Source organism: Rhinolophus sinicus, chromosome 5, assembly GCF_057876585.1.
Source record: "Rhinolophus sinicus isolate RSI-liver-muscle chromosome 5, RSI-T2T, whole genome shotgun sequence".
Classification (NCBI taxonomy): domain Eukaryota; kingdom Metazoa; phylum Chordata; class Mammalia; order Chiroptera; family Rhinolophidae; genus Rhinolophus; species Rhinolophus sinicus.
In genome coordinates, this window is record NC_142505.1 from 80,674,085 (window position 1) to 80,698,460 (window position 24,376).

The 24,376-nt window shown below is 45.5% G+C and overlaps 2 protein-coding genes across 4 annotated transcripts in view; both read left to right on the top strand.

Annotated features, from left to right (window-relative positions):
- FAM53C (family with sequence similarity 53 member C) lies at positions 1-10,547 on the top strand. Of its 2 annotated transcripts, none has more exons than XM_019740348.3 (5): positions 1-223; positions 3,534-3,763; positions 4,164-4,221; positions 5,782-6,566; positions 7,495-10,547. In XM_019740348.3, exons 2-5 carry the CDS (start codon positions 3,686-3,688, stop codon positions 7,750-7,752), a joined length of 1,179 nt encoding a protein of 392 aa, XP_019595907.1. In that variant the 5' UTR covers positions 1-223; positions 3,534-3,685; the 3' UTR covers positions 7,753-10,547. The 2 variants fall into 2 exon arrangements, with proteins under 2 accessions (XP_019595907.1, XP_019595906.1); XM_019740347.3 differs by lacking the exon at positions 1-223 and adding an exon at positions 454-678.
- Positions 10,548-13,482: 2,935 nt separating this feature from the next.
- The window catches only part of KDM3B (lysine demethylase 3B), a 52,752-nt gene continuing 41,858 nt past the window's right edge, over positions 13,483-24,376 (top strand). Inside the window, exon 1 of one of the 2 annotated variants that reach the window (XM_019740206.3) lies at positions 13,483-13,835. In XM_019740206.3, coding sequence (XP_019595765.3) covers positions 13,635-13,835 — 201 coding nt within the window. In that variant the 5' untranslated portion in view covers positions 13,483-13,634. The remainder of the gene's footprint in view (positions 13,836-24,376) is intronic. The other variant, XM_074313581.2, reaches the window with a different exon arrangement.

A 24,376-nucleotide genomic window follows, 5' to 3' on the forward strand; every position in this document is an offset into this window, starting at 1 on the left:
TACAGAACCAAATGGAAACGGCCCCGCAACTGTTACAAGTCCTGGATTTATGAGGTTCGAGCCGATCCGGCCCCTGGAAGAGGGGCTCCTGGGACACAGAGCAGGCCCTAATCGGCGCTTGGACTACCCTTCCCAGAATCCTTCACGTCACGGACGGGTCCTCTGCTGGGGGAAGGGGGATTCCTTCAGTAAGGTGGCCCTAGAAAGCGGGACCGGAGAGCAGGTGAGAGGAACCTTGGCTAATTGTAGTACGCGGCCCGAACCGATTAGGGGGCTGTACTTGGGCCCATGTAGGAATGGAGGGTGGGGGCTATGGCTTTGTTTACCTTCGTCTGGTACGGCCTCCCCCGCGGGTTTCGAGGTATGCTTCCAACTAGGCCGGTCCACCTTCTGCAATATTTTGGAGGGGGTGACTCGATAATGAGGAAACCGTCCTCATCCCTAAATCAAGAAGCCGGGCTCGTTCCTGACAGCGTTATCCAAGAAACACTTTGACAGAGAAACAACACGGGTCTCGAGCCTCCCGGGGTGGTTCAGGAGAACTCTGTGAACCGGAGCGATCCCCCCACTCTCCTCAGAGGCCTGTTGGTTCGCGCCGGCGCCTTTTAAGGGCACCGTGGGGCTAACGGAGCGCTCAGAGCTGCTCCGGCCGCGGCCCTGGGAGCTGAAGGAGCCGCGGTAGGTGGCGGAGGGCAGGTAGCGCTGGGGCCTCGGGGCGGGCACCTCGGCCGTCCGTCCCTCCTTCCCCTCCCCCAGCCCGGCCGCCTGCGCCGCACGGCTTCGCTAACCGCCTCCGCGGGGAGAGCACGGGACCCGGTGGGGGAGGGGGTGGCGGAGTGCTAAGTCCCAGACCTTCTCCATCCCCCGAGTCCTGAGTTCGCTTCTCGCGGCCAGATGATGGAAGCTGATTGGGAAGAGGCGAACGACACCCCCTTGAGCGAACCCTGGCGCGCCCCCCCTCCCGGGGCCAGCGGACGCCCCATGCCCCACCCCGCGGGGACAGGCAGGGCAACCGAGGGAGAGGTTTAAGATTGGAGGGGGGCCTAGCCTTTTGCTTCTTCATCAGGGTGGGGGGAGGGGTGCTCCCCACTTGTTACCCCATCTCCCCCAGAGCCATATGGGAGAAAAGCAGTCAAGTCCCCACTTACCTGTTCATGCACCTCCCTGCTTCCCTCATGTTTTCTTCCAGTCTCTCCCGGAGGTGTGGGGCTGGGACCTGGGGAAGGGTCCCCAGGGGATTTGTGACTCTCCTCCCCCTTGGCCTGACTTGATCCTACCTTCTCCAGGTTTCAGCACAACCTCAGCATCCCTGAAACCCGAATGTCAAGGGTTACTGCCATCCAATAGGAGATGGGGTGGGGGTCCAACCTTTATTTTAGGAGGCCGATGGTGGAGGGAAAGCCTGGATTGAGAGTTGGGCCTGGTGGGGTTGTGGGGAGGGCCTTGCGGCCTGCTGCTCTGTAGAGGGCTGAGCCCCGTGCCAGTTGTTAAGCTGAGAAGTTTTAACTTGTTTAGTGAACGTTCAGGGCTGTCTCTACCCCTCAGATATACAAAATGGAAGGGGAAGGAAGGCGGCATGAGAGGGCTTCTTACACATTTTTCTACGCCTGCCTGAGAAAGAGGAGGCCCCTGGCGGAGCTGGTTTGCCTTCTTTTGTGTCCTGGTTTGATTCCTTATGGCTTCCGTTCTGTTCCCCCTCTCAGCCTGGCCTGTTTTAGGAAACTCAGGCTGAGAGTATCAGTTGCGTGGTGGTAGTTGCATTGTTCCAATTACCGCCGTGTGTGTGGCCACATCCCAACAATTAAAATGCAGAAAAACACGAAATCACTCTCTTCTCTTGATCCCAGGGAGGGCTGGGAGTTTGCTGTTTGGCCAAATGCCTCATGAAAAGCTTGAAAGACTTTTGCTTCACTCTCTGCTCCTCATGGCTGGTCAGTCAGAGGTCTGGGCTCTCTGGGGTAAAAGCCTGCAGTTAGGTTCCCTCTCTGGTTGATCTTTGAGGGCAGAGTTAAGAAACCAAGAGCAGAAGTGATATAAGCTTTAGCTTCTCCCACAAGCACATAGGGGAAGCAGCTGAAGGGAGCTCTCAGGAAGCTGGAACTTTGTTCAGGGTTGTAATAATTATGCATGAAAATGATAGTTCACTATAATGACGATTGACTTCTCTCACACCTTTCTTCCCCCAAACTCCAAGTACATCCATGTGTATTTCTTTGATTCCTTGTGGCCTGCTTCCCTCTGAAGTGGGATTGGGGTAGAGATGAGTCCTTCTCTTTTGTAAAAGTAGAAAGTGATCTGCCCCCAAGGTCACAGAAGAGCCCTTTAGGGTTTCTCTTGCTATGTAGGTGACATCCGACCAAATAGATAAACCCGATTGATTGCCTTCTTGTCTTAATGATATCATCACTATGGCCTTCTGAGGCCTTGTAGAGCAACAAATGGGAGGGGTGAGAAACTGCAGCCTATGTGGACTCTTGGTTTGTACAGGCCAGATGGTATGCTTTTTACATTTTGATATTTCGTGTTATAGTCCCTGTGACAGATTCAGATTATATTATATGTTTTATATGTGGGTCAATTGGGACCAAGAAAGGTTAAATGATTTGCCAAAACTGCCACAGCAAATTGGATCAAGACTTAGATTTCTTGATAGCTCTCTACTAGCGAATGCTACCTATACCCTCTGGTGAGCTGTCTGCTGCTGGTCATTTCTGGGAATAGGCAGAATAGTATGGAGACACTAGGTTAACCTCCCCTCCTCCCTGGAACAAGGCCCCTCAGGCAATGGTGTGGGCTTGAAGCCTGTTCTCTAATAGAATTAGTTTGCTTCTACCAAAATTAACCTGAGAAAGAGTCTTGATTAATTGTATTCATGGTCTTAGATCAAGCTAAAAACTTGCTTGAATGAAATCATAGAGTTGTTTTTAACATCTGTAGAGTTGAAATGTAATTGGAATTACCCTGGTACCGTTTCCTTATCTTCTCATTTTATAAGAGAATATATACAGTGTGTTAGACAACTGTAATACATCAGCTGGTCAGGCTAAGGAAGAACTTAAAACCTTATTTACTCTGATCGGTCTGAAGCAGAAAGTCATTCCTTGCTGCTCCTCCCTGTTCCCTATTATTATTACTGTAGTTTAGGAAAAGGGTACCTCTCACTGCTTTTGACTGGAAAATAAAAATATTGGGCTAATCAGGATGGAAGTGACCATTTGGGCATTCTTCTCACTCAAGCTGTTTTCTAAGTGGTGCTGGTATTCTGGGTAGACAGCGGAGCATGAACCAGGTTAGGAGTGGCAAATAGGTTTCAACTTGCCACCTCCAGTTCATTTTTCTGCATATCTGGAGTGCCAAGTTTAGAATGTGTCTACGGCTGTGTTTAGGCTTAACAGGAAAGAACTGTGATCAATTAATGATGTCTGCCAGAGGCCTGGCGTAGGGATGCTGTGGTATGTGTGCCATACATTTTCCGCCTCTGGACCAGGTACATCTCTAATATCACTTGGGGCCGGTCCCTCTGTAATTGGCAGACTCAGCAGGCATGACTGGAGAGGGAAGTCCCAATGGTGCTAGAATGGTGCTGCAGTGGCAGAAGACGGCTCACGAGTGAGGTCTGGAAGAACGAAAGGGAAGACATCCATCATTTGCTCCAAAGTGTGCAAGTCAAATCCTGGGGAGAATCATGATAACCCTGATCACTGAGCAGCTACAGAAGCAGACTCTGGATGAGCTGAAATGCACACGCTTCAGCATCAGTCTGGTAAAAGACCAGTCTTCCTGCTTCTCCACAACCCCATCCCCCTTTTTTCTGAGGCTGTTTGTTGCTACTATTTCACCCTTGTCCTGTGCTATATGAGTTATGGTACTTGTACTGGAAGAGCCCACTGAAAGCTCAAAACCCAGCCCAAAAGGAAGGGGGCAGGGATTTTTCCACAGAATGAGAAAGGACACCAGAACTTGGGTGGAGAAGGGTTTGACATGTTGGAAAATGTGGAATATTGTTTTTACTCACTAACTTCAGGAAGAAAAAAGAAGATGAGAACACTTAAGAGTCCCTAACATCCCAATAGCCCAGCAATTGCAGGGGTGAGCTGAACAGGGCTTCCTGGAAATCTGTGTCCTGAACCTGAATCATGATGGGTATTCTCTCTCTCTCTTAGCCTTTGCCTGATCATGCAGACATCTCCAACTGTGGGAACCCTTTCCAGCTTGTGCCTGGTAAGGTGGTGTGTTTGCGTCTATGTGTGTATGCCCATGCCTCCATCCACATATTTCTTGCATTGGTTTCCAGTGTCTAGGACTAGGTAGCCTACCTCCACAACTTTCTTGCCAGGGTCACCTTGTGAGATGGGTACTTGTCTCCGTTTTACATATTAGCATGTTACGTTACATTCTTGTTTTATACAGCTGCATATTATTGCACTGTGGGGTTGTACCGTAGTTTATGTAACTGATCTATTGGTGCACATTAGGTTATTTCCAATCTTTTGTTATGACAAAACCATAGTGAATAAATAACCTTGTACGTGTCATTTTTCACATGTAAAAATGTATTTGAGGTATCAATTCCTAGATTATCAATTACTTGAAGGGTCTGATCATGGGGGCATTTGGATGGAGGCATCACTAGAGCACAACCAGAACTCTTAACCCATGCTGCTGGGCCGCTGTACAGCTTGTTTTCTTTTCTGGGAGACCTGGCAAGGGAAGTGTGTTGGCAAAAACCTCTTCATTCCGCCTTTTCCTGTGGTTTATTAAATGCTTACTGAAAGCCAGGTATTTGCTGTAAGTACTGAGCAGGACACATGGTCCCTGCCCTCAAGAAGGTTAGTAAGGGGCAGAACTGTTGACCAAAAATGTCAAGTGTGGTTTTCTCCATCATCAAGTCTGACTCCATATGCTTGCCAGTTGCTCCAGATATCTAGCCTCTGCAGAATTGCAGCCAGCTAACCAGAGGAGCCTGCAGTCGGCCCTTTGTCCCTTGATGAGCTGTTGCCCAGAAATCAGTTTTGGTTAGAATGCAATGAGGACCATTCCTTTTAGTCCATTTCCCCTTCCATCCCTTAGTCTCCTAATCTGTTTGGATTTCAGAGCAGGCCTAGGGGAGTGGAATCAATGTATACAGGTGGCCAGACTCGAACATGAGTGACATAAAGCCTTAGGGTTTTGCAAGCACGTTTCACCGTCAAAAGGCCTTCTGCACCCTATTTGCCCTTCCTAGGAATGAAAATGATCTCTTACCTGCATTATTACCTCTTAATCTCTTGCAGTCCTAACTCCTGTCTTGGTGCTTTTGACACATTGGAAGGGGAAAGGCTAAGGAAGGAGAGTATAGGCCTGTCTTTCACAACCTGGGGCTAGGGGTTTGGGGAGCAAAGTAGGACTAGGCTGAGTAGAGTGCGGAATGAACAGGACACACACACACACACACACACACACACACGTTTCTCTTGTTTTACATTTGAGAGGAAGTGGCAGGCAGTATGAGATTATAGTTTCAATTTCATGTGATTCTTCATAATGGAGACAGAATAGCAGAGTGGTTAAAAGACCCAGCCTTAGCATCAGACAGACCAGGGTTAGAATCCTGCTTTGGTCATTTGATTGCTGCATGACTTTGGGCAAGTTACTGAACTTCTCCCATCTGTGAAATGGGATAATAGTACCTACCTCGTGAGGTTTTTGGGAAACCTCCTATAAAGTTCTCCTTACATTGTGGGGTTCATAGTAAGCCCTTAAAAAATCATTAATATTATTTTTATTATGAATGCTTTCCAGAAGGTGCTTCCTGGAGGGGCCTGCCCGGCTGTTCCTGTGCCGAGTTCCAGGACAGCCTGAACCTCAGCTACCACCCCTCAGGCTTGAGCCTGCACCTCAGACCACCCAGCCGGGGAAGTTCCCCACCGGAGCAGCCCCTCTCCCAAGTCCTAAGCCCTGAGCCCCCAGACCCAGAGAAACTTCCTGTGCCCCCCGCCCCTCCATCCAAGAGGCACTGCCGCTCACTCTCAGTGCCCGTGGACCTGTCTCGCTGGCAGCCGGTGTGGCGGCCTGCCCCCTCCAAGCTGTGGACTCCCATCAAGCACCGGGGCAGTGGTGGAGGGGGTGGGCCGCAGGTGCCTCACCAGAGCCCCCCGAAGAGGGTCTCCAGCCTCAGGTTCCTCCAAGCTCCCAGTGCCTCTTCTCAATGTGCCCCAGCCCACAGACCCTACAGCCCCCCTTTCTTCAGCCTGGCCCTGGCCCAAGAATCCTCTCGACCCTGCGCTGCCTCCCCCCAAAGTGGCTCCTGGGAGAGTGATGCCGAGTCCCTGTCACCTTGCCCACCCCAGCGCCGCTTTTCCCTGTCGCCCAGCCTGGGCCCACAGGCAAGCCGCTTCTTGCCCTCTGCCCGGAGCTCCCCCGCATCCTCCCCAGAACTGCCCTGGCGACCTCGAGGCCTCCGCAACCTTCCCCGAAGCCGCTCACAGCCTTGCGATCTGGATGCCCGCAAAGCTGGAGTCAAGCGGCGCCACGAGGAGGACCCCCGGCGGCTGCGGCCTTCCTTGGACTTTGACAAGATGAATCAGGTGCGACCAGCAGGACTGGGGAAGCCTGGATGGGAGCACAGGGACTCTGTTCCGTAGTGTCACTTTTGAGCTGCCCTGGTTCTATGCCCCCCTGGCAGGGCCTCCCCTGGAGCTCCTTTCTGTCTGAGCTTTTGCTAGGGTGATCCACCATCCCAATTTGCCCAGAACTGTCCCAGTTTTAGCACTGAAAGTCCCATGTCCTATGAAACTGCTCAGTCCTGAGGGTTCCACAGAATCTGGGGTGAAACCAATGTTAAACCTTCCAACAGGGATCCCAGAGTGTCCTGGTGGAGGCACCTTCTCTCCTCTCTGAGAATGCATAAGCCACAAAAGTGCCATCATCAGTGCCCCACCCCTCCTTGTGCTCAAGTCTTGTTTTGCCACTGGCCCTTCAGTGCTTTAAGAGGGTCTGTGAGAGCTGAAAATGGGCTGCTGCAACATTCATGTGTTCAGCAAATGTGTTTTGTCTTGCCAGTGTGAGTGCAATTACATGCACTTGCCTACTTTTTCATATTCTTCCTCCTAGACCACTGGGTCACAAACCGCTTTGAGAACTTACACACTTATTCAGAGTCACTTGTCCAACCAGCAGCAAACATTTATTGAATGCCTACTATGTACCAGGCTCTGACTAGGCCCTCGCAGCATGGTAGTTAAACAGGCAGACGATATTCCTGCCCACGTGAAGCTTATAAACGAGCTTCTAATCTTGAATCTGATAGAAACTCTGGGCTCTTTTCTCAAAGAAATGTACGTGTATACTAAATTTTCCAAATTTTTTCAGGGAGTTCACAAACCTCACCCTAAAGCCTAACACTTCTGCCTTTGAGGGCAATTGAGAAGGACACTTTGAAATACAGCTTGGCCAGGGCGCTCTGGGATGTTAGTATCTTCCTTTGCGTTGTTAACTTTGTTGTTTGTTTGACAGAAACCATACTCAGGAGGTGTCTGTCTCCAAGAAACAGCCCGGGAAGGCAGCAGCATCTCTCCGCCGTGGTTCATGGCCTGTAGCCCCCCACCCCTCTCTGCTTCCTGCAGCCCCGTTGGGGGTTCCTCCCAGGTGCTGAGTGAAAGCGAAGAGGAGGAGGAGGGGGCCGTGCGGTGGGGGCGGCAGGCACTGAGCAAGCGGACACTGTGCCAGCAGGACTTTGGGGACCTGGACTTGAATCTGATTGAGGAGAACTAAAACTGAGAGGCTACTTCCTGGGGCCACACAGACTGACTCTCTTATGGCTACTAACAAGTGTCGAGGCCCCAAGACCAGGGGCCCAGCCTGGGAATGGGGGTGAGTGGAGGGCTCCGACTCAGGGCAGCTGGAAATCTTCTCGCTCCAGGAAGCTCGACCAAGCTGAGAGACTGGCCGGGACAAGATAAACGGAGCTGGTGGCGGGAGGGACATCCCCAGAGCAGACCCCTCCCATGGCGGCCCTGAGTGTGAGTATCCCTGCCACCGAGAGAGCGATGGGCAGGGAAGGAAGGGGTCTGCTGACCCCAGCTCGGGGAATTTCACTAGCCCCTTTGCTTCAAAGGGCACTTGTGTCTTAGAATTTGGCCAGGGTGGGGGGTTCATTCAGCCTCCTCGGAGAAATTGTGTGAGAATGTGTGTGTGTGCATGGGAGTACACTTGAGGAAAGATGTGTTTGTGGAGCCTTAGGGAAGGAAGACAGTTGCTCCTTAACAGCAGAGCAGCATGATACCCCCCAGGATCTTGGGTTTTCATGGGACAGTGCACTTGTTCAAGGAGTTAGAAGGAGGGCACCAAGTTTTTCTTTTTTCTAAGTAGCTCTGGAACCAGGCTTGTAATACGTAAGCACCACTGGCTCTGCACTGGATTCTGCTTGGGGGTACTGCAGGTTATTTTAAGTGCTGTGACCTCAGCTAATGGTCTTTTCCTCAGGCCCACCCCCTCTAGATAGATTTAGTACTGGGGCTGGAGAGGGCTCTCCACATTGATTCTGAGCTGGCCCTTTTTTCTCATCAGATTGCCTAGATTGTGTACAACCTGCCTCTCTCTCTAACTAGATGCAAGCACATGTGGGTAACTGAGGCAGGGTTGAAGGGCTCCATCTCTCTTTACTGACAGGACCTTTTCCCCCTTAACCCTTTGACCTTCGAGGGTCAAGAACAAGGAAGGAAGGCCCTTTATTGCCCCCAGCGTCTACTGAGGCCGACCTGTAGCAGGAGAAGTGGCATTTAGTCCCCAGCAGGCATGGGTGAGCTTATCCCCAGCACTGCCCTTTGGAAGCAGACTGCAGGGAAACCTGTTGTTGTTATAAGATCTGCACCCAACCTCTTTCTGAGCTGCTTGAGAAATGAGGAAGGGGATGTCAGCATTTACTAGTTTGCTTGTCTTCCACTCCTGCCAGGAAATGTTTATTTGCCTCTAATTAGCCCTGAGAGACCTCCGGGAGGTTGGGGCTCACTGAGGGATTGGCTGAGGATGTGTAAAGCTAAGGCTGTGAGAAGCAGCTGGGAGTTTGTTGTTGTTGTTGGATTGAGTTTCCTTTTTTGTTTCTCACCCACAACCGGAGTCAGGGCAGCAGGTCCCAGTGGCCACACTGGTAGCTTGAAGGACTGTGGGAGCCTTGGTGGGGCTGGCACCAGTGGAGATGCGTACTGAGGCTGCCGCCACAATAGCTTGTGAGGCTTTGCCAGCTTTGGTTAGAGCCTGCATGAATGGATTGGACCTGCCCTTCCTGTTTGTTGGAAGAAGGGCACTTTCTCTTCAATTTCTAGGGTTTCTTGGGACCCAATTTCTCATGTTAGAGGAGACCAAAGTCTATTTGTTTCTTCCTCATGAAATTGATCCTGTCATTTTTCTGGGTCTCCCACTTTTGGATAGAAGCATCAACCAGGCTCCAGCCTCCTCACCTCCAGTCCAGAGGCGTTGGTCATTTCTTCTCGAGCTTCTGGCCCTCAGTGGTTCTACCCTTGCAGGGCTCCTCCCTTTCTGCTAGTTACCATGTGTTACCAGTGAGCTACTAGGTCTCTAGGGGCCTGAGAGAGGCTCTCTGGAGAATCCAGGGAAACTGTGAGCCCAGGATTTGCCCATCCTTGGTTTCATCCCTCCCCTGGCTCTTCTCCCTCTTTAGGCCATAAATTCCCTGGTGCCAGCTTCTTTTCCTCCTCGGGCATTCTCATCCCTGGGCTCTCTGTTGCAGATTGTCTATGCCAGCTACCAATAGGCCACTGGCAGTGCCAGTGGGCTCTCTGCAGGTCTATGCTGAAGAAGTGAGGGCTGTAGTTCTGCCTCCACCCTGGCTTCCCCAGACACCTAGGGCATCATCCTTAGGTGAGAAGGTCTACAGATAACCATATTTGAATTCCATTACTTTTAAGACCTGGAAACTTAAACTAGCTGGAACTGTCATCTTGCTTCTCAATCTAAGCACCCATGACCCTGGGACAAGCCTTTTCAAGAAGTGGTTCATTTTGCTTTACACAATAGATCTGTTCCAACAGTTCTGTGTAAACCAAATGCTATTTTTCGATGCATTTGGACTGCTGACCATTAAAAGCAGCCTGTGATTGCTTCTTTTGTAAAGCAAGCAGCCTCCCTCTCTACTTTAGCTGTTTGACTATTTGGATTTTCACATATTGGGCTTACCCAGAGTGGCGCACACCTCTACAGGGCTGTGGTTGACGCTGGGTAGACATCTGCATTTGTGTTGTGTGTGTGGTGTGGCTGACCCGTAGGTGAGTATTCCTGCGTGTGTGAGTGAAGCCACTCCCAGGCTGGTGCTCTCCTCCTGTGCCCGGTGACTGCCCAGTGGCAGCTCCAGCTGCCCTTCACTCCCACCTGCTGCCAAAGTCCCTGTGCTAATGGGATTACAAATACAAAAAGTGGAAAAAAATTTTTCGTAAACTTTGTTTTATATTAAAAATCCATAAGTCTGTGTGTGTGTTAAACATGAGGTCCTGCCTCTGTGGCTGTGTTTGAAAAAATAAAGTTTTATTAGAATAATCCATTTTCCCAAGCAACCTTGTGTACTACAGTGTCTTTTTCCCTTCTCCACAAAGAAAGGTGAGGAGGAAACGGAGAAGGCCACCTAACTCTCTCAGCCCCTTCCTCTACGGTATGGCTGGGCCTTTGCCCTTCGAGGGCAGTCTCTGGTCCCGAGGCTCTTTGCGGCCACAGCAGTCATAGCCTGTGGCCCAGGCTTCTGTTAAAACTTTGGCTATTTCTGGCAGTCTGGTCTGGTCTCTGTTTCCTTATATCCGTCTCCTCTTCCCTACTATCACTCTCACTTCCAGCAGGTTGAAGTCAAGTATTAATACATTCTAGCTCCCTCAGAATGCTTGTTGGTGCAGGCAAGGACTTGTCTAGATTGGTTTGTAGGTTTTGGGAAGTGGGGAGAAGGTAGCATGGAAGACTTGACCAGGAATCGTTCTTATTTAAAAGTTTTCACATGTTATGTCCTGGGGAGATGGAGATTAGTCAAAAGAATTTAGATTACAAAGACCTAGGCAATATCTCCATCCTAAATATATGGCTTTTGTAAAATTATCCTACCAGCAGAGCTGCTCTTTTGCCCTAGAAGGTGGTATTTTCCCTAATGCTTCAATTTGGAATGTTCATTTGCTGAAAGAAGCTGTGTGGCTCACTCTCTTTAGACCTTTCTATTCCACCCTTTCTTCTCCCTACGCTAGCATTCTTCCAATGTGTGTGGGTGAAGTGTAGTTGCTTAGAGATCCAGGCAGGAGCCTCTGTCCCTAAGGCATCGCCTTTCTTTGCCGGTTTGGTGCTGACTTGCCAGCCAGCCGGCAAGAAGAGTCAAGTTGCTTAGCCTCCGTCCCAGTTTCCTGCTTCAAGTTGGTGGCACTCATCATTGAATACCAATGAAGTGTGCAGGACAGGATTGGCTTGACTACCTGGAGCAGGACCATTTGAGGGAATGAAAATACACTCTAAAAAGAGTGGGAGTTGTCACCTGCCCTGGAAACAAAGGGGAGGGGCTTAGAGGAGGTGGGGCAATGGCATGTGGTTAAAGCAGCTCAGTATTACAGGTTTTTTCCTTCAAAATTGCTGTTCATTTCACCTGCTGTTTGAGCAGAGGTAAAGTTTAAACATCGAAAATAACTCCCACCCCTTCTTCTGTTCAGTTTTTTTGTTGTTGGGTTTTTCCTACTGTTTGTTTTCTGTGAGGCCTAGTGTGATTTCATTTAGCATTCCTGAGGTCCTGCTAATGTAGGAACGAATGTAAACTCTCTGAAGACCAGCGTTTTGTTTTATTCAGTGTTGTGTCCCAACACTTTGAAAAGTTACTGGCACATGAAAAATGCCTGCCATGTTTGTTGAATGAATTTCCCACCTTTGCCTTCCAGTCCCTGAGCTTAGGCACATTTCTGTCTCTGGTACTGGAAGAAGCCAGCTTCAGACACTGGGGCAGTAATTAGAACTCCATATGGGAGAAAATCGCACTGGTGAATTTTGATAGAAAAGCTGCAAGGCAGCTAGGTCCTATATGAATTCACCGTGATTCCACTTCTCCCAACTACAGCTCATGGACCATGCGCTTTAAGAGGTGTCTCTTAGCCCAGAAAAACATTCTGAGTCAGGCCTCAGGTTGGCTATGGGAAATGGAAGTTCCAAGGAATAGGGAGAGAAAAATCCAAGGAAATGTTTACTTGGGCTCCACAGGGTTGGTTTTCGAATGACTTCCCTATATGTTTTGTAGTTTACTAAAGTCAGTACTTGGTACCCACCCCCCACCTCTGCCCCCAACCTTTGCTGCAAGAAAAGTAGGTCAAGGGTAAAGACAAGGTTATGGACAGATTACTGGGTAGGCACATAAGTCTTGGAGAAAGAACCAGCTACTGCTCTTTCCTGTCTGTAGGGCAGATCATTAGAAGAAATAGCCACTTTTAGGGTAACAATCATGGATTATTACTAGACCCTTTATCTTTCTAGTTTGTATACTCAGTCTGTGCATCCATAAGACCATGGAACCTGTGCTAGTCTCTGACATGACCAACTTAATTATTGAGGTCTCCCATTGCCTGATATGAAAACCCTCTAGGCAAAAAATTCAGTATCTCTCCGTCTCTACAGTCCCTTTTCTAACAGGAGCTTTCAGTCTCCCACACCTGTATTAAATGAATTCAGCTAGAAGCGGTGGGGTTTTCTCTGTCCCCAGCCCCACTATTTCCATGGTAAGATAAGGTGCCATTGGATCAGAAAAGAATCTCTTTACAATTGGTCTCTTTCCAATTCTTCTAAAACTTGAGTTGAGAAACACCTGGACTTAATAACATTGGTAGACTTGGAAAGGGGAAGAAGCTCTATGGGTTCAAGTCACAGTACCAAGATGTTGGAAGCATGTTGGCCTTCAGCCAATGGGAAGACTAGCATTATCACATCCAATGGATGTAACACATTGGTCAATTGGAAAGGAACCTATGAAGTACTGATAGTACAGAATGGGATGGTACCATGTTATGGGCCAGTTAGAAGAAAGATATTGTGTCCCTTGGACCAATGGGGAGAAAGTTTCTTTAAAAAAAATGACAGAAAGTGTAGTGCATATTTTCAGGATAGGAAACCAATAGAGCATGGGGCGCTAACATCTTAGCTCTAAACATCCACTGTCTAAGTACCTTGCCACTCATCCCCCGACCCCAGTAAAAGTATCTGGTGTTCCAGGAGCGTAAGCTAAAGCCTTCTCAGATATGGGACCCCCTGAAGGAAGGTTGGGACCATGATGGTGCCCTGGGGAACTGAAGTACCCGCCCAGTTCCCCACCCCAGCCGAAACTGCAATTCCCCTCCCTAACGCAGGGGGCACTGCAGGCCCCGGGGAGATTGGGGCGGAGCGCTGCGAGGGGCCCGGAGCTGCCGCCCCGCTCCGGAGCGCGGGGGGCGCTGTGCGGGGCCCGGGTTGCGGCTCCGCTCCCGGCCACCGGGGGCGCTGCGCGGCGCCGGTGGTTGGTGGTAGCTGTTGGGGGGGTGGGGGGGAGCCGCGGCCGCGGGTGGTGCGGAGGGAGGCCTTGCGGGCGGATCGGGCGCTTGGCGGAGAAGGTGGTGGGAGGTGGCGGGCGGGAGCGCGGGTCAGGCCGGCCGGCCCTGGCGATGGCGGACGCAGCGGCCTCCCCGGTGGGCAAGCGGCTGCTGCTTCTGTTCGCGGACACCGCGGCCTCGGCTTCGGCCTCGGTCCCGGCGGCGGCGGCGGCGGCGGCGGCGGGCGGAGATCCGGGGCCTGCGCTGCGCACTCGGGCCTGGCGGGCCGGCACGGTGCGGGCCATGAGCGGGGCGGTGCCCCAGGACCTAGCGGTGAGTGGCGGCCGAGGCGGGCACTCGAGGCCGGGGCTGCGGGGCCTGCGGGCGGCCTCCCCGGGGGCCTTTGTGAGGGGGCGGTGGGGTGAGGGTGACCCAGTTCCGCGCCCCCAGATCTCCTCAGCGCCCCCCACCGGCTCCTCAGCACCCCGAGCTCTGGCCGGCATGGCTTCCGCGTCGGGGTGTGCGCCCCGGTTTCCCCCGGGGGGCGGCCAGGGCGCCAGAAGCTGCTGCCTCCACCCGGCAGGCCCCGCCTCCTGAGCGACCCTTTTTCAGCCTCCCCCCCCCCCCCCAACACGCCTTTGGAGCAGGCTCCCGAACCCTGGGCTCCCGGGCCCCTCAGAGTTCAGCGGGTGCTGCCGCTGTCCCTGGAAGACGTGGACCTGTAGTCCCCAGCCTCTCCCGGGAGACCTGCGCCCTGTTCTCTTCCTCCCGGAGCCCCGAGTGGGGCGGGAATGTGGGCAGTTGTGGGAGGCACAGAGGCTGCAGTTGGAGCTGCTTGGGGCTTTTTTATCTGGCAGTTACTTCCTCCTTGTCTGAGCCGGGCTCGGCCTGGCGGTCTCCAGAAAGACCAGCTCTCGGGACTGTCGCGCTCCTCTCTCTTTGCGCTTCTGGGTGACAGGAGCTGCAGTTGTGACTGTTTTTGATAAGTTTGAGATCTGTCTTGGTAGCCGAATGAAGCAGCTGGGTGGTGCTTTTTTGCTCTCAGCTCGGCTACTCCCCCAACCTTGGGAGAGGTTTTGTTTTGAAACTTTGTTGGGGCTTGGCCGCTTTTGGATACTTGCCTTGGTGTATTTTGTGATTAAAGTTGTTTAGTGTTAGAATTTAACCAGCATTCGGGGCTAGGGTGTGTTATTTTTGTTAATGTGGCGGCAAAATATGGTCTGAGCTTTGGCAAGCCTCCTTAGTTCCTCATTCTGATAGCGACCCTAGCTTTTCTGTTGAGATCAGGCTAATGAAAAACGGGGATTCTTTTGGAATGTAATAGGTCATCAGGCAGAAAGTTAATTTTCTTGATGAACTTGCTTCTGCAGATATTTTATTCGCTATAAACAGGAAGGCATTTTGCGAGATTTAATAGTCGTATTGTAGGTTTCTATTATTTTTCTACCTAGTGAACAGCGGTGTTCGACATTTTTCCCCCGTGGTAGGCTTGCGGCTGGCTGAGGCTTTGCTTCTGCTGCTTCAGTTCCCTTGCTTTGATCTTTCTCCATGCTCCATAAGAAAAGGCTGCTTGGACATTGATGAGGCTTCAGTGGCGCAAATTTGTAAAAAGATACCAGGAATCTAAGGGTGTGACGGTGATGATTAAGGAGATTTGCATTTAAATTCCTCTGTTCTTTCTTTAGAAAGAAGATTGCTTTCTAGGTTGGGATGGGGGGGGAGGAGAGGTGTTCCTCTCAGGTCCAGTAATTTACTCTACCCGTTTGAATGGAAAACATACTTAAGATCCACCATTATATGTAAACTTGGTCCAAAGGCCTAGTCTGCTCTAGCTTTTCATGCTGAATTTTATTTTCTAGTTGTTTCCTCCATTAGATGAATTGCGAGTGAGCTCTGCACCTGAAATGGCCACCCATTCACTTTGTTGTTTGCTGGGTTCCCTAAGGGCAGAGGTTTTTGAAGCTCACTGAAATGCTGGACACCTTCTATGCTAAATGCTGAATTAATTTTACTGCTGGGCCCATGGAATTGGTTTCTCAAACCAAGTGCGAGTTGCAGTGATTCTTTGTAAATGTGTCTTGTAAATTCTTGTGCATTACAACTGTGTTGAGGTCTTGCATGGAACTGTATGCATATAGCCAAGGCGCATTTGGGTTTTGAGAAGACACTACGATTGTCTTGTATGGATAGCTAGGGACATAGATGAGAAAACAGCCACCAAACAAAACTTATAGAGCCTTTAGAAATTTTCACCAGCTTGCAAAACTGCTCAAGAATTGCTGTGGCTATAATGAGATTCTGTTAATGACAATGAGCAATATAGAATTAGAACTGGCCGTTTGTTTTCCTTTTTCATTAGAGATTTCCTTTGGACCCTAGACATGTGGGCCTTTCCAATTTGTACCACACACGGTAGTAAACACAACCGTCTTCCAATCAAAAGTGTTCTTCCTGTACTCAAGGGTGGAGTTTGCAAGCTGCTGGCCTGTGATTGGGCAGATTTTCATTCAGTTATGTTTAAGATGTTTTCAGGCATGCTTGGTTTTGAGTTATGCATAGCAGGGCGCCCCCCTGTTAAGGATGAGTAATTGAGGGTTGGATGAATGAGTTTTTGAAGTGATTGAAAACACTTCTCAATTTTAGGCTGCATTAATATCCTCTTTCTAAATACTTTCTGATTCAGAAATCTTTCAGAATATTGTCTTGATCCATTTCATGAACCCCCCCCCCATTTTTTTCTTTTTTTTTGAAAACTGTATCAAAGCCATGTGCTACCTTAAGATGAAATAAGGAGAAAAGGAAAGTCAGGATCCTGTTGATTGGGAGTTTTGTTGATAGGTGAGCATCTTCATGAAAGCTATGCTGACAAATAATTACTAAGTTTTAGATTAAGTAGGAAAACAGCTCTTCCTCACCTCATAGAAGAGTAGCTTTATTTATATTGCAAAACAGGCCTGTTTGTTTGTTTTAAGTCTTGTTGCAAAATTAGTTTAATGGATTTTTATGTGTTTATCTCTAGTTCTTTTCTGTCGTCTTAGTGTACCTGAATCATTACTGGTCCATATAAATTGCAGAGACCTTGGGACCTTCACAAATGTTGGTATTGTTATAAAACTTACATTTTGCACAATGTCAAACAACCGAAAGTATACACAGGAAAAGCCAATGATATCCATCCTTAACCAGCTCTCACTTACCAAAGAAGGCTTTGTTCATCTTTCAAAAATTAAAGGCATTCATATACAAAGGGTTGCTTTTTTTAAGCAAATGCATAATATGTTATTTTCTTTTTTCCATTTAACATTATACCATGAGCATTAGAACCTATAGGTCTTTATCATCCTATTAGATAACTACATTATATTCCATAGAATGGCTATACCGTAATTTATTCAGTTGTTTCCCCCATTATTATGGACATACAAGTTATTTTAAAATGTTTGGCACTACATACAAGATGAAATAACGAGAAAAGGAAAGTGCAGTTAATATACTTGTACATATACAAGTATCTTTTTTTTAACTTTTTTATTTTAAGTTTGTTTTTCGGGACTCATCAGCTCCAAGTCAAGTAGTTGTTTCAATCTAGTTGTGGAGGGCGCAGCTCACAGTGGCTCATGTGGGGATAGAACCAGCAATCATGTTGTTAAGACCACCGCGCTCTAACCAACTGAGCTAACCGGCCACCTCCATATACGAGTATCTTTATGTAATCATGGGTTTGTTTCTGTAGTTCAGCCATCAAGGAGTGGGATTGTTGGGTTAAGGAGTATATGTATTTTTTATTTTATTAGGTGATAACGGGTTATTTTCCAATAAGATTATAACATTTCATACTCCCACCAGCAGAGTATGCATGTAGTGCTTGTTTCCCTTCATCCTTGCCATCACTAGTGTCATTTGTCTTTGTCATTTTTGGCAATCTGATGGGTGAAAAATAGTATCTAGCATTGTCATAACCACTAGTGTTTTTCTATATTTATTGGCCTTTTACATTTCTTTTATGAGTTATTTATGCCTGTCCTTTGCCCATTTGAAAAAAAGTTGAGTGGTATTATCACTCTGTACAGGTTATGTGCATATTTGTGATATTAACCCCTTTACCTGTCGAGTGTGTTGCAGTTATTTTCTCTCATTTGTCTTTTGACTTTGTTTATGGGTTGCTTTGCCACACAAAAATAAAATTTTTCTTCCAGAGCCAATTCACAGGCTTGGACAAGAATAAGTGACCTGGAGCCTGCTTCTCGGGGGAACCCGATAAGAAATGAGCCCTATCCCATTGTAAGGTCTAAATCTATTGAATCATAATATTGCACATCTGAAACCAATATAACTAATATGATATTGTATACCAACTATATTTAAATTTAAAAAATAATTAAAATGAAAAGAACATATAACACACACACACACACACACAAAAAGAAATGAGCCCTGGAATGGACTTGGGGCTCTTTGGGACACATTGGGCCAGGAGGATAAGAAATAAAGTTTTTCACCAGAAAAAAAAATAATAATAAAAAAATTTTATATCATCAGATACTCTTGGACTTTTCTTAATGGCTTCTGTGTTTACTTGCTTGGGAAGAGTTCCCCCACCTTGAGCCCATATAATTTTTCTTCAAATTTTCTTTCTAATGTTTTCGTGTATTATTTATTTTTACCTTTAGATCTTTGGTTCATCTGGAATATTTTTATAAATGTCATGTGAGGGGGGGGGCCTAATTTTTTTCCTACTGAGTAACCAATTGTGGCAGCACCAGTTTTATTAAATAAACCATCTTTTCCTTGCCGTATGGTAGAATTAAATAATGCTTTTAGTAGCATTAATTTGTTTTAAATATGTATCCAGAACTTGCATGAAAAGTGAAAGCATATCTGCCTTATTTTTTTATCCCTTAATCTTTCATCTTTATCTAGGGAAAAGGTAGACTCTAAAATACTCCTTTCCTTTGATTTGAGATAATGTAATAATTGTAGCAGTGTCCGGGCTAGTACTATGTTTCTTCTATCTGGGAGTCTTCCAAGAGGAGTGAAAGTGTATCTGCCTTATTTTTTTACCTCATCCTCCAACCTTTCCTCTTTGTCTCAGGTTAGGTGGCCTTTAAAATACCTCTCTACTTTGTTTCTAGTTATTTAATAACTATAGTCAGGCCCAGGATAGTACCATGTTTCCAGTGTACAATCTATTAGTATTTATTCTCAACCTATGTTCAAACAAACAGTATCCTTAAGTGTCCTTTTCTTGCCTATAATTCCAAAAGTTAAATATCTGAGTGATGTCATGATATCATGCTGTTTATTGAAGTAAATAGAATATGTTTTTGTGGGTCAGTACAATTTAGAGAACTTCAAATAAAAATGAGATTTTATAAAAGAATATTTAACGTTTAAGTGTGAACCCACCTAAGCACACTTTTCATCTTAATGCTCCTCTTACAGCAAGGGGTCTATTGAAACATTGAGCCCACCTTTGAGTTTTTCAGGTAGTCAAGTATAGTTCATTTTTTACAAAAAGTTTGTATTACATGTAATTTTTTTTGCCTTAACATTTTTTTTGCCTTAACATTACTCACTACTAATTTTTTTTGCCTTAACATTACTGGAATCATATTTGGCACCCCAATCCAAGGTTGATGATTTTTAATAGCTCTATCTTAAATTGTCTTTGCATTCTATTTATTTCATTGCTGTGCACATTAAACTCTGGTCATTTTGTCCAGAGTCCTCTCCCTTTACTTCACAACCAGATCTTTTCTCCTAATTAATTGCCCATTTGTTTCTAAGAGTTGCTTCACTAACTCCCCACCTGCCAAGGACTTACTACTATTCCCTCCTTTAGTACTCATTTGCCTAGTTGTCATCCCCAACTTGTTCTGTTTAGTTTCTCCCTCCCCCCCCCCCCCCCCCCCAAATGATGGATAAGTAACTGGCGTTTTCTTGTAGTGGTTTTCTCAGCAACAGCTGGGGTGGGTTCCTGCAGGCTGTGCTTCCACAAGGCCTGGGGGACATAACACCTGTTGCTGCTTCTCAGTTTTCCACTGCCTTTGACAGCTTGGTGGTTTTTAAGCCCTCTACACCCCACTAACCCTACTGCCAAAGTGTCTTTCACCTTTGTTCTGTACATGGGTGGTACAACCTGCTTGATAGTTTAGTAGTGACTCGTATAGTATGACCTCTCTGACTTCGGCAAGGGCAGAAACTCGAGTTTTCGTGTGTCTTCAGGGGTAATCAGGCACTAGGGGACTGAGTCTCACTAACCAAACTCTCTGGAGACTGATTTGTAAATCCACATGTAAGGTTATTAATTTACAGTGGTAAATACACCTATCCAGAGAGCTGCACAGAGCCCCCTCCTGGTCTGCTCAAGAGACCAAATTACAGATAAGAAGGATCCTTGGTGTGTGCAAAGAAATCAGACAAGGAAAATTGGGTGTTATCAAACGGATATTTACAGCAAGCAGCCCTGATTTAGAGATCCTCCACTTTCCTAGTACTTTTTGGTTTCCATTGCTTTGTTACCCCTTTTTTATCCTTTGCTTTTAATGTTGTCGTCCATCGGAATCCTTTAAGAGAAAAGAAAGCTTATTTTTTTTTAGCCACCCACCTCTATAAAGCCATTCTTAATCTCCACTGTGTGTGTGTGGTGTTTTTTCCCCTTACTCCTTTAACATTTTGTGGGTGCCTCTTTTGGAATATTTATCACAATTTTTCTTGTTATAGATATATAGTTTATCTCCCCTACTAGATTGTAAGTTCATCAAGAACAGGAAACATGCATTTTCTATTATTATTTTAAAAGGCCTTCTTTGACCACCCTATCTTAAAAAACATTTAGAAGCCAGCATTAGGTTGTTAACTTTCACTTCTGATTTATTATGGAATTTCTACTCTGTGGCCACCTGGTATAAGGTATTTATATTTATCTTTAAGCCTTTTTCTTTTATATATGTTTATTAATATGGACTCACTACTAATTTTTTTTGCCTTAACATTACTGGAATCATATTTGGGACCCCAGTCCAAGGTTACATTGTCCATTGGTTTTTGCGATTTACACCCGAGTCAGTTTGTTTTTCTGATTCTCAAGTAATGCATGCCTATTATACAAAACGTAGAAATTATTTTCATAAGAAAAATATGGTTTTTGTAGTGTCACAACCAATTAGAAACTGCTGTTTATATTTTGATACGTATTCTAAACTTTTTTAGTATTGTTAAAAGGTGAATGCTATATTTTCAATTTTGAGTTTTGCTTTTTCACTTAATGTGGTAATTATTTTCCTGTATTACTAAAACTCTTATACGATGGGCGATTTTAATTTTCTTGGTGCTTTTCTGTATTTTCCACAGGTAACATGTATTGTTGCTTTCATAATTGAAAGGAAAACAATAAATGCTCTGTAAGAAAATCCTATAATTTTTATTGGCTGGATAATTTATTTAACTAGTGACCTTTCATTGGATATTGAAATTGCTTTAGATTTTAGGCTTTATCATTAATTCTGTGATGAACATTTTTATGAATAAAGTCTTTTCTGTGTTTACGGTTATTTCCTAGGATTATTGCCAGGAGTGATATCAATGGAAACACAGAGTATACACGTACTTAAGATTCTTTATATTTATCTCTTTCTATATATATATATACACACACACACACACTCATATATATATATACATATAGTTTTCTTTTTTTTTTGACGTCATACCAATTTATAATTTGACTAGTGGTATGAATTTGCTTAAGGAATACATGTTTATCAGGGGCCCATAGTCTGCTACTGTAGGCATTTTGCACTTTAGTTTAATCCTATGACAATCCTGTGAGGTGCTTAGACACTCCCTATTTATAGGAAAGGAAGTGAAGCTCAAAGAGGCTAAAGTAATTTGCTCCTAGCTACATGCTCAGAAATGGGGAAGTTGGGATGCAAATCTAAAGCTTTGTGATTCTAAAGCCCCTAATAGCACTATGTATACTTAAGTTTTGATTGAGGTTATCCCTGTGCTATTCAAGTATTTAACATTTAATTTATTGAGGATGTGAGAAAATTGGAAAAAATTGGGGATAATTGTTAGAAAGCAATTTTTGTTTTTTAATACACTAGTGAAGATGTGCTCTCAGAAAGCTATCTCTTGATCAAAGACACTATGGAGAGAAAATTATTTTTTATTTGAAAAGAGCAGTGTTCAAAAAAGAAAGAACAGCAGTATTCTAGATATGCATCATTCCCTATCTTGGCTGTCAAGATATCCTAGTTTTGTAAAATCACTTGTAGCAGAGTTTATATTTTGTTTAGAATGTAGGTAGGAAAACTGGAAAAGAAAATTTAGGAACCTTGGGAGTTAGCCTTCCATTTCTCTTACTCTCTCATAATCATCACCATATCCAGTTATTTTTATCTCTAATTCCTCAAATGTACTTTGCTTTCCATTCATACAGTCTTACTGATTTAAGCCTTTTTCATCTCTTTCTTGGGCTATCATTGCTTTGTAATTGGTCTCTCTGCCTCCAGTTTCTTTCCTCTATAATTTGTCTTCCAACCTGACCCCAAAGTTGATTCTTTCCCTTTTAAAAAATGTTAATTATACAATAAAAGTAATATATGAATACATATTTTAAAGGAAAAGGAGGACTATTTACTGATAAGGTTAAAATAGCATTACCCCTCCAATCCCAATCCTCCTGTACCCCCAACTCCCTAGAAATAATCTGCAACTTGTTGTTTTCCACATGCTATATCTTGGAGGTCTTTGCATGTTAGTTTATTTGATACACCTCATTTTTAAAAATTCCATGTTAGTTCATGGTATGACTAAAGGCTGTTTAGCTATCCACCTAATTATAAAATACTTGGTAATTTCTATTTTAATTTCGTATTGAAACTGAGTATTGAGACGTTTCTCCTCCCAGGTGGCAGTATCTTTCTAAAACACATTTTCACCCCGCCTTCCCTTAAAGCTATCAGTGGCTCCCCCAAGGCCTGTAGCAGGCAACATAAACTCGCATGTGTCCAGGGACCAGGCTGTGAGAAACAGCTGGGTGACAGACCAAAGGGTATAGGGGAGAATTGGCAACTCCAACGTGCAGACACTGCCTAAAGATGTTTCAATACATATTAAAAACAAACCAACAAACAGACACTCTGCTGGCTGAACAACACAACTTTGCCACCAGGTTTCAATTTAGTACCCATTAACATCCCAATCAGAGCCCTTTACAGTTTACTCTTTTCCTCCTAGAGCACTCAATCTGCTTTTCTGTTTCTCTGCCTTTGCACCTACTGAAAAGTCTTTCTCTACCTTCTCTGCCAGAACAATGCATCTTATCTTGTAAGACACGGCTTGTCTACTACCTCCTCTCTGAAACCATTCTAGTTTCCCAAGGCAGATGCCTTCTCTAGCCTAACATAGCAGGTTCAAATCTTTATTAGTTCCCTTATTACATAGCTCTGTACCTCGTAATGATTTCTGTCCCTATTGGCTTATCTAGGGTGAGTCCCTCCTGCCAAGTGTTACCTTATTCACCTTGATATTCTTGGTACTGCACACACATACATAAAAGGCATTCTGTTTTTGTTGAGTGGGTGAATAAACATAATTTTATTTATTGTAAGAATAGCCTTATCGAAAACCAGACTCCAAGCTGATAACATGATTACATGATAAACATAAACGCCTGTATTACTCAGATTACTGCTGATTTTACCAAACTTTGGGTAACTTATTTGATTTTGAAAGAATTTGAGTTTAATGTCACTAAAATGAATGTAAATCACATATAGACCATAAAAGGAATTTTGAAATGAAAACACAGTTTTACCAACTCTCCTTGATTAATGAAATATTTTGGGTTTTAGCAGTAGCATGTAGTACTATTTGCTAGTTTTACTCTAATAGTAGAAAAATTTTAAAGACAAAAAAAAAAAAACCCAAAATGTTTTAATCCTGTTCTGTTCAGATGATCAACCTGCCTTGGCCATCTCTGACTCAATCCAACCACTACCATTGATTTTTGTTAGTGTACAGCCTTTCTTTCTGACCTGTGGCCTGGCTACTGTTATTTTAAGTTTACATTCTATGTACTTTGATCTGAAATGATTCTTTACATGTTCTAACTCCTTCCATTTCTCTTGTTGGAGGTGAGGCACAGTGCTAGGACTAGAAATAAGCCTCACTGGTGGGAGAACATGTTCACATATTTCCACATTCCATACTGCTATCCAAACTAATTCATGTTGTTAGCCGGGAGCTGTTGTTTGATCCCAGAACAAACAGCACTCCGTTGTTGTCAAGTTAAACGTTTTATTCCCTATCCTTTGCCCAGGCAGGTTAAGAGATAATTGCCCTTATATTAGATGAAGTCTGGCTTTCAAATATTTCAGCATTTCCCTGATTACTTCAGATATGTGATAATAGGATTCCTGAATATTAATTTTTAAATGTTTAAGTTCTTAGTACAAAGAATAAATATCATTACAGCTTTAGTACAATGACTTAGTGTTGTTCTTGTGTTTGTTTGTTGGTATGACTTAGAATTTTGTGACTCCTGTTGATTTTTAAAGTGATTGGCAGATGAGGACTGCAGCACAGCTCCTAGCTGTCAGTCACCATGGAGCCTCAACCCCTGGCTTTCTAGTGATGCCCAGTAGAGTACTGTCATTCAGGGTCAGATTTTAGCCTGGGCATTAAACAGACTCCATATGCTCCTTTTCACGGCTGGCAAGGTCTCGTCTGTCTTCCAGCCATCACCTCCTCCTGACATTAGATAATGTAATGGTTCAAAATCCAGGTCATTTAAAAAATGTCCCTTCCCAGATACCCAGCTAGTCATGAAGCTCGCTGATAGGACTCATGGAGTCTCATGAGCACCA